At 42.5% G+C, this 13,520-nt stretch overlaps 1 protein-coding gene across 1 annotated transcript in view; it reads left to right on the top strand.

Annotated features, from left to right (window-relative positions):
- Nucleotides 1-13,520, top strand: part of LOC102906497 (NACHT, LRR and PYD domains-containing protein 1a-like) — a 58,711-nt gene that overhangs the window by 33,269 nt on the left and 11,922 nt on the right. The window contains 4 exon segments of the mRNA XM_076577751.1: nucleotides 411-500; nucleotides 2,295-2,386; nucleotides 3,607-3,706; nucleotides 5,122-5,345. Of these exon segments, the coding sequence (XP_076433866.1) occupies nucleotides 411-500; nucleotides 2,295-2,386; nucleotides 3,607-3,706; nucleotides 5,122-5,345 (506 nt within the window).

Here is a 13,520-nt window from a genome sequence, read left to right as displayed (position 1 = left end):
ATGGCTTGCTATGACTTGCAAACTTTATTCATTAACATACAAATAAAATATCACATTTCAGCACAAATAAAATATCACTACACCTGCCTGGGACAGTCTGTCTCCAATGACTGACCTGTGATGGAGGGGCATAAATGACAAGACCCTAATTTCAGCTCTGGAAAGTTCCAAAGGTCCTCATCCTGGCTTCAGATCTAGGCACGCTAACAAGCCCCACTGAGAATGTGTCATGGACACATATCCCTCTGATCAGCCTGATGCTCTCCATCCTGGTTTTGGCTCAAGAATAAGCCTTAAAAAGCCTCCTCACTGATTCCATCTACAGGCAACAGAGTCCAGGATCCTAGACCCTGAGGCCTCATGAACCTGTGGTGGATCACAGAAGAAACATCCCCCTCTTGTGCTTACAGGCTGGACCAGGCCCCTCTCAGTGACCAGGTGATGACGGAGCTCAGGGCTATGGAGGCAGAAAATCCACAGCTACTCATCTCCAGCACATGGTAAGTGGTGGACACAGAACTCCTACTGGTCAACTCAGGCCCTATGTGGCTGCTCCAGAGCTGAGAGGTGGGAAAGGGGTTCTGGGGTGATGTGAAAGACAAATAGATTCAGGAAGAAACCAGGAACCAGAGTAACCAAAGTGAGGAAAGGTTCTGTGTGTCCAAGGTGTTGTATGGTTTTTTTCTTTTCTTAGCAAAAATAGAATCATTTATGCCGCATAAGTTCTCCCATCATAAAAAAAAAAAGAATATGAAAGTTGAGTTAGTGGGTCCTCTGGGCACAGTAAGTATGACAATGGTAGCCACCAGTAAACCAAAACCAATGGAACAATAAAAGCAGAAACCACACTTAAGAAATACACAGAACAACTCTTAGAGAACAAAACCCACTGTATGTATCATTGTCCCAACCCTAATGCTCTCTCTCTGCTCTCTCTCTGTCTCTGTCTCTGTCTCTGCCTCTGTCTCTGTCTCTCTCTCTCTCTCTCTCTCTCTCTCTCTCTCTCACACACACACACACACACACACACACACACACACACATGCACAAGTATGTGCCTACCACTCACTCCCCAACATTCTACTATGAGATACCAAACCTCAGTAGAAAAGTCATTTTCCACCAGCAGGGTCTGTGCTAAAGTCCCATGTTCTCCCAATTTGGTACATTTCAGTTCATGACTATGAATGTCATCTGTCCTCAGTTTCCTAGCTACTGTGCTACACATGAAATGGAGAATGATGCTATAGACTTAGGAGGATCAGCCATTCATTGAACAAACATCCCTGCAGACCCACTATGATTCACACATTATGTCCAGGTGACATTTAAACACAGTAGTGATTTGAGAGCCACTGGTCTAGAGGTCAGTGAGCAGGAAAGGGTGACATAGGAGGCCTGAAAGGGGACAGGAGCCATAGAAAGAAGTCTGAACCAAGCTAAGAAGCTTCTATTTCTCCCTAGAAGAAATGAGAGGCATTCCAGTGCCTCAACCATGAAGGGGCATCTCCACACATTTTTATGGTCAGCTGCTATTTAGAAAACGTTCTAAGAAGGGACCAGATCAGAAGCAGGGATACTTGCCAGAGGATGCTGTGGTGGTTCAGGACAGTGTTTGCTCCATCCTGTGGCAAGGATGGAGTCTGTGGAGGGGGGAGTACAGAACAGAAAGAAGAGAGATTTAGAAGGTACTGTCTAGGTGATTGACATTCAGAGTAAGTGATTATCAGTTTGTTTGATGCAGATGTAACACAATGTCTGACATTAGGCACTTAACAAAAAGAACTTAGATTATTTCTTGTTCTGGTTACAAAAAAGGGAAGGGTATGGACCCTATATCTGGCAAAGTCCTTCTTCATGTTCTATCTGATTGTACAACTGGGAAGGCTGAGAGCGAGAGGCCAAGGTGGCTTTAGTGACAAGTCCTGTCAGGCCACAGGAATCTATTCCTGTGATGAGGACATTAATTCCTCTGTGAAAGCAGAGCACTCATGAATTCATTGTGTCTTACCCTCTGTCCTACCAGCACTGTGACTTTGTGGGTTAACTTTCCAATTAGGAAATACTGGGGGAACACATTCAAATTAAAGCAAAGGAGGCTTTGAGATGATCCCAGTTCTGGCAGCATGGATGCCCAGAAGATGGGGAAATTCATAGAGTTCTGGCCCAGAGAAAAAGCCTGGGACTGAGTTCAAATTCAGATGAGTTGGATTCTGTGTGGGAATATAGTATACACAGCCTTGGTTTCCCCAGTTTCTCCTGACATCTGAGTGAAAGAATGTATCTGTACGTAGGAAGCCACATGTAATGGAGCCTACAAAGAACATACATGGAGAAGAAATGGGTGACAGCCTGACCTCATTCAAGCATCAGAGACTATAGTCAGGTATGTGACAGGTTCAGAACCAGAGCCTCATGAGTATAGGATGAAGAGGCTTCCTTAGAGGGGAAAGTCATCATTTCTTTCTTTTTTCAAATTTATTATATTTTTTTTAGAATTTCTGCCCATTCCAACAACTCTTGTGTCCCACCCACAAACTTTCTCTCAAGTTCATACCTTCTTAAATATCACACACACACACACACACACACACACACACACACACACACACACAACCTAATCAGTCCATTTAGTGTTGGTCATGTATACATGCTTTGGGTTGACCCTTTGGGATTGGATAAATTATTAAGGAATTCTTTCCTGAGGAAGACTGATTTTGTCCCTCTCTTACAAGCTAGTATATATATATATATCTTCATTTAGGAGTGGGGCATTATCAGATTCCTCCATCCACATTAGCTTGTCAACAAGTATGGTCATTGTGTATATCTTGTTGAGGCAGAGATATTGTTAAGATTTCATGGGTGCAACTTCCCTGTCACATGCAGAAGACATTATATGCAACAGATATCCTGAAAGTGGTCATAATTTCTATCCCCATCTCTGACATGGAACAGTACAGGCTCTCCACAAAAGAAGAGTCCCACCCTTTGCAAGACTTTCCACATCTAGAACTCAGAGGGACTACTGCTTCCTCCTCCTTCAGTCTTGGAGGATGCTGATAGTCCTTTCTCAAATCAGTGGCATGCATCAGGCTCTGTACCAAGGCTTGCTGCCTCATTCAGGGCTACTATATCCTGGACTCACCTCCCTATCCCTGCTAATCCTTCTTTTGAGTTAAGTTCTTTTCTCAACATACCCACTTGAGACATGTTAAGAAAAACACTTATAAACCAGCAATAAAGGTGTCATAAAGGCTGGCTTGGGAGCAGATATTGTGGGTGGTAGGGTTGCTCAAAAGGCAAGTAGTGGAAACAAAACAGTACAAAAAGTGTGTGTGTGTGTGTGTGTGTGTGTGTGTGTGTGTGTGTGTGTGTGTGAAAAACATACAGGTAGCCACAGGAAGAGCAATAAAGTCTGTAGACACACTTCACACTTCTTGCTAAGGCCTAGGTTGACCAACCTGGAAAAGAGTTTAGCCTTGGGCCAGTACTAGGGAGGTCTGGGGAGATATAGAGTGGCCACTGACTGGCCTCTTCTAGAGGAGTGGTGCTCACAACTTGCCCCACTAAAGACTTTCCATCCATCTTCTTCTGCATTTCCAGGATTCATGCACCTGGAACCACTGGGGACTGAAGATGACTTCTGGGGCCCTACAGGGCCTGTGACTACTGAGGTGGTTGACAAAGAGAAGAACCTGTACCAGTAGGTAAGCTCTGCCTATCAAAGGGTGGTTTTCCCCAGCACACTTTCCACAAGAGATACCCACAGTTAGCACCCACCTAGTCTCTACTGTGCCACCTACTCACCTCACCAAGGCAGGTCACAAGGCCAGGAGTGGAATAAGAAGTTTGGGCTATTATAAAAATAGGAATCCTTTTCATAAATTTTTTCAAATAATTACAAAACAGAAGAACACCAGAACTTCCCTGTCCAATTATTCACCTCCAGCAATCATTTTTTCAAGTTTGTTTCAACTACTCACATTCCTCCTTTGTCATCAATATCACAGTATTATGAGTCCAGAACATCAGGTGACTTCACACACAAACATTTCATTCACTATGCCTCCCCCACAGTTAAGACAGGATCTGGTCTTCCATGACCAGCACACCATTACCACATCAACAGAACTGATGGAAGTCCTTCATTCCTTCTATACAGTCTGTGCTCAAACTTAGCTTGTTATCTGAATGGTGGTTTTTCTGCTGGATATTTTATTCATGGTGTAAACAGCATCCCTCCCCTCATTATATTTGGGTCCTCCTGTCTCTTAGATTTCCCTTAAGTCCCTGTAGTCTCTGCACTCCTGCTTCACTAACAATCTACTGTGTGCCAAGAACCCACTAGGAGCTGAGAACATGAGGATGAATACACAGTCCTGGCCTCCAAGGGCCATAGTCCCTTGAGTAATGAATAACTATATCCACAGTCAAGGTGTCTTCCATAACCTGTTACCCTCCTCCAACACTGTCATAGTCACTGTCTCAGCTGGAGAAACTATCACTTTTGACTTCCTTCCATACAAACTGACACTTGACCATCTACCAGTCAGCAAACAGGAAACTTTAAGAAAAATCACTGAAGATCTTGGTAAAGCATTGTGTCAGGGCCAAGGATTTATTACTAATATTGGCAGATGGACTCTTATTATTGGGAAATGTATCTTTTAAGAATATGAATACTAAAAGCTAAAGATATACTTCAGTGATAGAGCCCTTGTCTAGCAAGAACAAGCTTCTAGTTTGATCCCCAGAACAACATCACACACACACACACACACACACACACACACACACACACACACACAAATCTATTTCATCACCCTCATCATCATCACAGGCATAGCTAACTGCTCCAGGTGTGTGTTACCTGTAGGTTTGTTCTAGATCACTCAGTACTCACAGGTCTGTAAGATGATGTTGTCATTACCCCTGTGTACATATCAGGAAACATTTGGGGACTAAATGACTTAATTGGGATCTACATACAGACAGCAGAGGAACCAGAACTCAGAGCCATCTGGCTGAAGTCTGCTGTGTCCCCAGCCTTGCACTGGGTCTGCACCCAGCAGAGGAGCAGAGCTGGTGTTCACTGGTGTCTGCCTCTCTCTCTTCTAGAGTTCAGTTCCCTGTGCCTGGTTCCTACCACTGTCCCAACACAGGACTCCGCTTTGTGGTGACAAAGGCTGTGACCATCGAGATTGGATTCTGTTCCTGGAGCCAACACCTGAACAAGACTCCCTTGCAGCACAGTCACATGGTGGCTGGGCCTCTGTTTGACATCAAGACTGAACATGGAGCTGTGACTGCTGTGTACCTCCCTCATTTTGTGGCTCTCCAAGGTAACCAAGGGATGCATAAGGAGTAGGGTGGTACTAATGGATAGATTGACAGGTCATATAGGAAAGTGTAGGATGGTGGTGATGAGGAAAGTTTTCATGGCTTCCTTAATGAGGAAGACCAGATTATAAAGGTGGACACTGAAATATTTTGTTGTCCCTTCTTGTCTAATGTATCTTCTTTGAAGCACATGTCTTCCAGCCTTATGATTTTATTTCTGTTCCACCTGAAGGAGTCCCTAAAGGCAAAGTGATATCCTCAGTAGCAATATTGACTGGCATTTCTTAAGTGTTCTTTCCACACCACGTCCCCAGCAGCACAGCAGAGAACAGAATAAATTGAGCAATGTGAAGAGACTGTTGCAAAGCCAGGCTGAGGAAATCAACAAGGAATATTTGGAACCTAGGGTCTACCAATGTTGTAAGCCATTACACTGCTGTAAGCAGGGAGAAATTTTTTCACTAGATCCATTTGAGAACAAGAATGAAAGAATAGAGACTTTTTAAGAAAAGCAGAAGGCTCATAAAGAGTCTCAACCTCAGTGATCTAGTGATCTCCAAAAATTCCTTCAGAAGATACTCTAATAAATACAAGGTTCCCAATGAAAGAGCTCACACACACACACACACACACACACACACACACACACACACACACAAAGTGTCATTGCTACATGTCTGTAATCCCAACTCTCCAGAGGCTGAGACATGAGAATTTGAATTGAACAACAGCCTAGACTACACAACCAGGCTGTGCCTAAAAAAGGAAGACATTCCACTCAGGCCATGGCAGCCTGACCAACTTGGCAGTCATCCATGCCCAGATCCAACAGATCAAATTGATCAACCCCAACAACTACTTCATCTACAAGCTGCTGGACCACAAGGAGGTGATGGTGCTACATAAACAGATCCAGGAGCACTTCACTGAAGGTAAAAACCTGAAGCATGGCTGTGATCAAAGAAGTCTAGATGATGGTTTGGTATTTGTAGTGCTTCAGAGGCCAGAGGCCTTAAGCCAGACCAAAGACTTGTGGTAATGAGTATTTGCATGTAGAGCTGTCTGGGCAAAATATATACTGAGTGATGTGTTACTGTTTCCAATGCCTCTGTGATCAATTTTTGATGGAGGGAAGGATGAAGGAATGGAGCAGTGCATACATTGTAGAGAGAGGCTGGACCATGTCAGTGTCAGAAGCCTGAGCTACCACAAGAGGCCATCTTGATTTCTGTGATTCATTCTGCCTCCAGAGGATATACTTGGGTCTGTGGTCCTGCAGTGTGTGGCACATGTGGTCTGTGTTACCACTGAAGGCCATGCAGATGTTGATGACCTTTGCTGCTGCCTGAATCCTTGTTGATATCCATGGACCATGCTGCCACTAAGGGCCATGTTGGAGTCCATGACCTGTACTGTCACTGGTGGCCATGCTGAGGGTGATGACACAAGCTGATGCAAGAGGCCAGATGGATGGATGTCTGTGATCTGGACTGTCACAAAGTACCATATGGAGGTGCATGAACCATGTTCCTGCTGACTATAAAGGACAAAGAAGCTTCTTCTACAATGGTATCGACAACTACAGACCTACAGACATGCAGTTGAGAAAGAGAGTTATAGAAGGCTTTTGTAACAATCCCCAACCCCACCCCACCCCAAAAAAGTAGCAACCTAAACAGGAAGGAAGAGAACTCTTAAAAATTGTGATAAGGATGCTGAAGTGAAGTGTAGCTTTCCACAATAGATGGCTACTGGCAGGAGATGGTGATGGACTCATTTTCTTTAAGGATCTGGCCCCCAGGACTTTGACCATGCTCCAGTGACCTTATGGACAACACAATTAGACTTTGTTGTTGTTGTTGTTGTTGTTGTTATTGTTTTATCTTTTTTGGGGGAAGGTCACAAAGGTAGGGGTAGATATGGGAGGACTAGGAATATAAGAGCAACCAGGGTGTATTATGTGAAATTCCCAAATAATCAATAAAAATATTATGAGTAAAGGGAAAAGCAACAATGGAACCAGGTCTGCACAACTGGCTTCTCAAGTCAACTTCCTCTCCTGCTTCAAGGAGCACAGCAATAAGCCACCACAGAAACCAGGAGAATCCGGCCCACAGCAGAGGAAGATGGTGTTTGTTCATGATGATAAAGATGAGAAGTAGCTCCAAGAGGGGTTTTAAGAAGACAGATCTGACAGCTGAAGAAATCATGGAAACTAAAGCAGAAGTAGAGGTTTCTCCAGCTGACAGAAGAACTATGACCAGAAAAAAAAAGTTAAAAATCTCTCAGATTAAAAATATTCATGTATAATGGCAAACCCCAAAGAAGAAGGAAAATGGATATGAAGAAAACAAGCAGTACTCAGTTGAATATAACTCACAAAAGAAATAAAAGCAGTAGTTACATTCATAAATAAAGGAGACCCTGGGCTCAAGACCCTGACACAGAAGTGGTAGTGCCTTTCTACTGGGCCTAATGAGGTCATTCAAGAAGCTTCACGCAGAGCTTCTGGTCTCCCCAACAACACATGCCCTAGTCACCACTCAAGCTCTTCCCTGAAGTCCACAACCTTTCCTGTTTCTTACTTCCACTCTCAGATAAAAATATTACACAGTTGGAATTACACTGTTCATATATTAAAAATATGGGATTCTGTTACAGTTTACAGAAGGAACAATATATATAGGAAGAACAATCACAGGGCCAGGAGGTGGTACATACCTGTGATCTCAGAATTCTAGAGACTGAGAAAGAAGGATTATGATTTCTAGTAAGGATGCATAGTGAATCCCTGTGTCAAAAATTATAAAAGGAGAATAGAAATTAAAGAATTATCAAGTCATCTTAGATGCCTAAGGAAATTTCTGAACTTAACAATGAAAACTCTAGTACCTCATGTTCCCCTCAAGTCCTGGGAACACCAACGACTAGACTAGAGTTTACCCCAGCACTAAGGTAAATTGGAGAGATATAGCATCTCCCAGGATTCTGTGAAAACTGATACAGCACAAAATGTGGGTAAATCCAGGATCTGGTTCTGGGACTGAAACCAGGGTGTCAAGGCACAGAACTGTCTCACAGAGGGCATTTTAGTGCTGGGTAGTTCCATGTGAAACTATTAGTTGGCATGTCATTGATGAAAATTCCAAGTTGAACCACTTCATACAGGGGCAATTTCATTGGCTCATTTCTTGGTGCTTATTGATTCCAAAGTGATCACCCAAGAGAAATAGAAATGCTCTCTGCTAAACAATACACACTGGACAGCTGATCCAAGATGGCGGAGACAAGCAGACGCAGGTAGGCCTGTGGCAGCGGCCCGCGGAGGTGGACGGGCCCAGCGGCAACAGCCGACAGGGACATTTAGACCCGGTGGCAGCTGGCGGAGACATTCAGGCCCAGCGGCGGCCCACAGAGGTGGACAGGCCCTGCGGCGGAGATAAGCAGATGAAGGTGGACAGGACCGGCAGCGGCGACCGACAGAGACATTCAGGCCTGGCGGCGGCCCTCACAAATAAACAGGCCTCGTGGTGGAGACAGGCAGACGCAGGTCGAGAACTCGCGGAGGTGGAAGGGCCCGGTGGCAGCAGCCAACAGGGACATACAGGCCCAGCGGCAACAGGCAGAGACATACAGGCCCCGTGGCAGTTTGCAGAGGTGGATGGGCCCAGCAGCAGTGACAAACAGAGGTAGGTAGGCCCGCGGTGGCAGCCGGCAGAGACATACAGGCCCGTTGGCTGCCCGCAGAGGCAGACAGACCCAGCGGCAGCTGACAGGGACATACAGGCCGGGCGGTGGAGACAAGTGGACGCAGGTGGGCCTGTGGCGGCGGGCCACAGGGGTGGACAGGCCCAGGAATGGAGAGGGGCGGATGCAGCTTGGAACAGGGACGCCCCTAGCCCCAACACCTGGGGAAGAGGCTATCTCCGTGGGTCGGAACCAGGGCGAGTCTGGACACTCAGTCTGGGGACAACCCAGGGCCCAACTGCTGATCCTGTGAAACCCAACAACTTGGAGGTGTTGGTGAGACTACCCTGCTCAGCTGAAACCCATCTCAGAGAGGATTCAGATGCCTACAGTTGGAAGTCTGAAGAAACAAGATCAGCTGAGGAGTTGACAAATGAACAAAACGTGACCTGGGAACACGGAAGAAGGCGCTACCCAGTCACCAAACCAGATCACCAGAATCATAAGTATATAATTCACTGACTGAAATCAGCTGTCCCTGAAGAAACAGCCCAATAGCACCAATTTAACCAAGAACCCCTACTAAACCAAGACTAAAAATTAGAACAAGAGAGGCACTCTCAGACACAGACACCACCTGCACCGCACAGAGGAAAAGATGAGTAGACGCCAGTGCAAAAATACAGGCAACAACATAAAGACCTATATGGCAACATCAGAACCTAGTGATTCTACACCTGCAAGACCTAAACATACCATGACAGAAGAAACAGAAGAAATCAACCCTAAAAATGACTTTAAGAAGATGATAGAGGCCCTTAAAGAAGAAATAAAACATTCCCTCAATGAGGAAATAAAAACTTTCCTTAAAGAGGAAATGAAAAAATGCCTTAAAGAGGAAATAAAAACTTTCCTTAAAGAGGAAATGAAAAACTCTCTTAAAGAGGAAATAAAAACTTCCCTTAAAGAGGAAATGAAAAACTCTCTTAAAGAGGAAATAAAAAACTCCCTTAAAGAAATGGAAGAAAAAATGAACAAAAAATGGGAAGAAATCAAATCAAGCCAAGAAAAAGCAATTAAACAGATGAAAGAAACATTCCAAGACCTGAATGAATTTGAGACAATAAAGAAAACACATGCTGAGGGAATGCTGGAAATAGAAATCCTGACTAAACGAACAGGAACTACAGAAACAAGCATAACCAACCGATTGCAAGAGATGGAACAGAGAATCTCTGATACTGAAGACATGATAGAGAAAATAGATTCGTCAGTCAAAGAAAATACTAAAGACAAAAAAGTCGTAACACAAAACATCCAGGAAATTTGGGACACCATGAAAAGACCAAACCTAAGAATAATAGGGATAGAAGAAGGAGAAGAATGCCAACTCAAAGGCACAGAAAATATATTCAACACAATCATAGAAGAAAACTTTCCTAACCTAAAGAAAGAAATACCTATGAAGATACAAGAAGCTTATAGAACACCGAATAGGCTGGATCCAAAAAAAAAGTCCCCTCGCCACATAATAATCAAAACACTAAACACACAGAACAAAGAAAAAATATTAAGAGCCGCAAAGGAAAAAGACCAAGTAACATATAAAGGTAAACCCATCAGAATAACACCAGACTACTCAATAGAGACTATGAAAGCTAGAAGATCATGGACAAATCTCATGCAGACACTAAGAGACCACGGATGCCAACCCAGACTATTATACCCAGCAAAACTCTTAATCACCATAGGTGGAATAAACAAAATATTCCAGGATAAAACCAAATTTAATCAATACCTCTCTACAAACCCAGCCCTACAGAAAGCACTAGAAGGGAAAATTCAACCCAAAGAAGCTCAACACATCCATGAAAAATCAAGCAATAGATAATCCCACACCAACATACACCACAGAAGGACAACACAACACAACCACAAAAAATAACAGGAATTAACAATCACTGGTCATTAATATCCATCAATATCAATAGTCTCAACTCACCTATACCTGGAGATCTCTGAACAGGCTTCAGATTTTGACAGTTGATGAAAGATACGACAAGCATTAATGTGTGGGTGAAAAGCTTGGTGAAATTCTGAGTGAAGTTTTAGTTAAAGTTGGTTGAACTTGGGATTGACTGGGAGGCCAAAGATTTAAAAAGCAGAAGATTCTCTCAAGACACAAGTTGTGTGATAATAGTGTGTTTTGTGTGTGTGAATGACAATTTGTAAATGTTGAATTCTAGGCTTCGACAATCATTGTCAGTGCAGATCAAGCTGATGTTGAGAAAGATGCATCACAAGCACAGGCTGGAGGCTGGGGGCTAGATGGTTTTGAGGAAGAGGTCTTGGTGGACTCTTTCATGGAGCAAAGGGAAGCAATGCCTTCTGGGAAATGAGCTAAGTTTTAATTTAGTCTTTAAGATTAGAAGTCGAAAACAAAAATATTAAGGAAAGGAAAACCTAATTGATCTTTGAAGTATTGTTATGTGGAATTGAGTGGGACTTTTGAGGCTTTTCTTCCAGAGAACAGGGACTTGGTTGTCAGGCCTATGTTAGGCCTAAACCTTGGTGCCATGTAGTTGTACTTAAATCATTTCAATGGAAAGTATCTTAGTGATTGGAACTTCTAGTGCAGTTTGGAGTTCTTCCATTTGAAAAATGTGATATTTGCATGGGATTGTTTGAATTTTGTTTTCTAGTCCCTCCCCATCACCACCCTCATAGTCTGAAGGTAGATTTTTCTTTCGATAAATGAACAAAAAAAGTGAACATCTTGTTTGTAAATGGGTATCTAGTAGCTAGTGGTAAACTTGAAATGGTAGAATTCTTTAAAGCCTAATTCTAGGTAGTCTTAAGAAAATGTATCTTAATTATTTTTGAACCTGTATTCAACTTGTTTTTTTCAAATATCTTAAGTTATATTTTCTTTTTCAGAGCTGCTTCTTATTTGGGGCTATTTTTTTTAATTGAGGCGTAATTCATAAAAGGGTATATTGTTTTGATGAGACTCTCTACAACTGTGGCTGGATGTCTTTCTTTAGTCTTCCAAGAAGGACCATTTTACTTTTTTAGAGTTACTTTTTAAAGTCATGAGATCAACAACTTGGACTACTATGCATGTAAGTGCTAATGCAAATTAAAGCCCAAGTTGACCTCCAGCAGCAGTTCATTCTATGTTGACAGTGAGAAAACACTTTGCCTGTTAGGATACTGTTACTCATGGACTGAAATGCTGAAGAAACCCCTCCCCCTATTTTGTTTTTTGCAAAAATCAAGGTATATTCTAGGGTTTCCTGGTTGACCTCAACAGATAAACTGAGATGATAGTTTTAGTTCAGAATTGATCTGAATGTAGATTTACAGTCTACGTGTACAGCTGGCTAAGTGAGATCGCTTTCACAGTTCTGCATGTATCCCATCGGCTCCCCATTAGTCACTGAACTCTTAAAACTGGTATTGTAACATTACCACAATGTTTTGCGCCAATTTTATAAACTTTACAGTGCAATATGTGTTCCTTTTCTGAGGCAAACCAAAGGTATATTTCTCAAGGTTCTGCTTCTATCAGCAGCGTTGATGGAGGATTTTTTATACATTTGTAATAGATAGAAATAAACCAGAAAAAAAAAGAAGAAAAAAAAAAGTGGTGGAGGAAAAGGTGAACACTGCAAGAATACTCAAAAGGGCTGAGAGTTGCAAACGCCAAGAATGGCTTTGCATAGTAAATGGAATAGAACAGCTCTGAACTATAGCTTACTTTTCCTGGTTTGGTCTGACAGAATGATTGAATGCTTTTGTACAAAAATCAGAGCCTTAAAAACAAGGATTTGGTGAGATTGTAAAATGGTGTGCCACTTTGGCAAAATAGTTTGGTGGTTGGTCAAAATGCAAAACATTGTTACTCTGTTACTCAACAATTCTACCCTTAGGAATATATCCTCAAACTACTGAAAATGTGCACCTATGAAACATGTACATGAAGGTTTACAGCAGTGTGTTGCTAATAGTAAAAAAGTTAAAACAACGCAAATAGCTATCAAATACTGGAGAGAAATAAAATGTGGCTTATTCATACAATAGAATATTATTAAGACATAAAAATGAATGAGAAACTGACAGATTAAATGACTTTGGTGAACCTTCATAATTTCATTTGTAGATCTTTCCATTTCTAATTTATAAATACATTTGGGGTTATAAATTATAAATGTACTGCCTCCTGTCAAAAAAAAAAAAAACAAAACAAAACAATACACACTGCAACACTATTTGTCTTGGTACAAGTTGGAAGCAAACTCATTGCAGAGAGGACAGGCCAATAGTGGATTGCAGAGTTGGTGCTTCTATTAGCAGGAGTCGCAACAAGCTGACAAGTGACATTCAACATCATGATTCTACCCAGTGTCAACTTGACACTCAAGCATATCACTTTAAATCTTAACTTTTCACCTCATGTCTCCAAAGTTTCAATTTCATCTCATAATGCA

This window comes from Peromyscus maniculatus, chromosome 8 (assembly GCF_049852395.1).
Source record: "Peromyscus maniculatus bairdii isolate BWxNUB_F1_BW_parent chromosome 8, HU_Pman_BW_mat_3.1, whole genome shotgun sequence".
In the NCBI taxonomy this organism is placed as follows: Eukaryota; Metazoa; Chordata; class Mammalia; order Rodentia; family Cricetidae; genus Peromyscus; species Peromyscus maniculatus.
The sequence above is the reverse complement of the archived record's forward strand: the minus strand, read 5'-3'. Positions and strand labels throughout refer to the sequence as shown.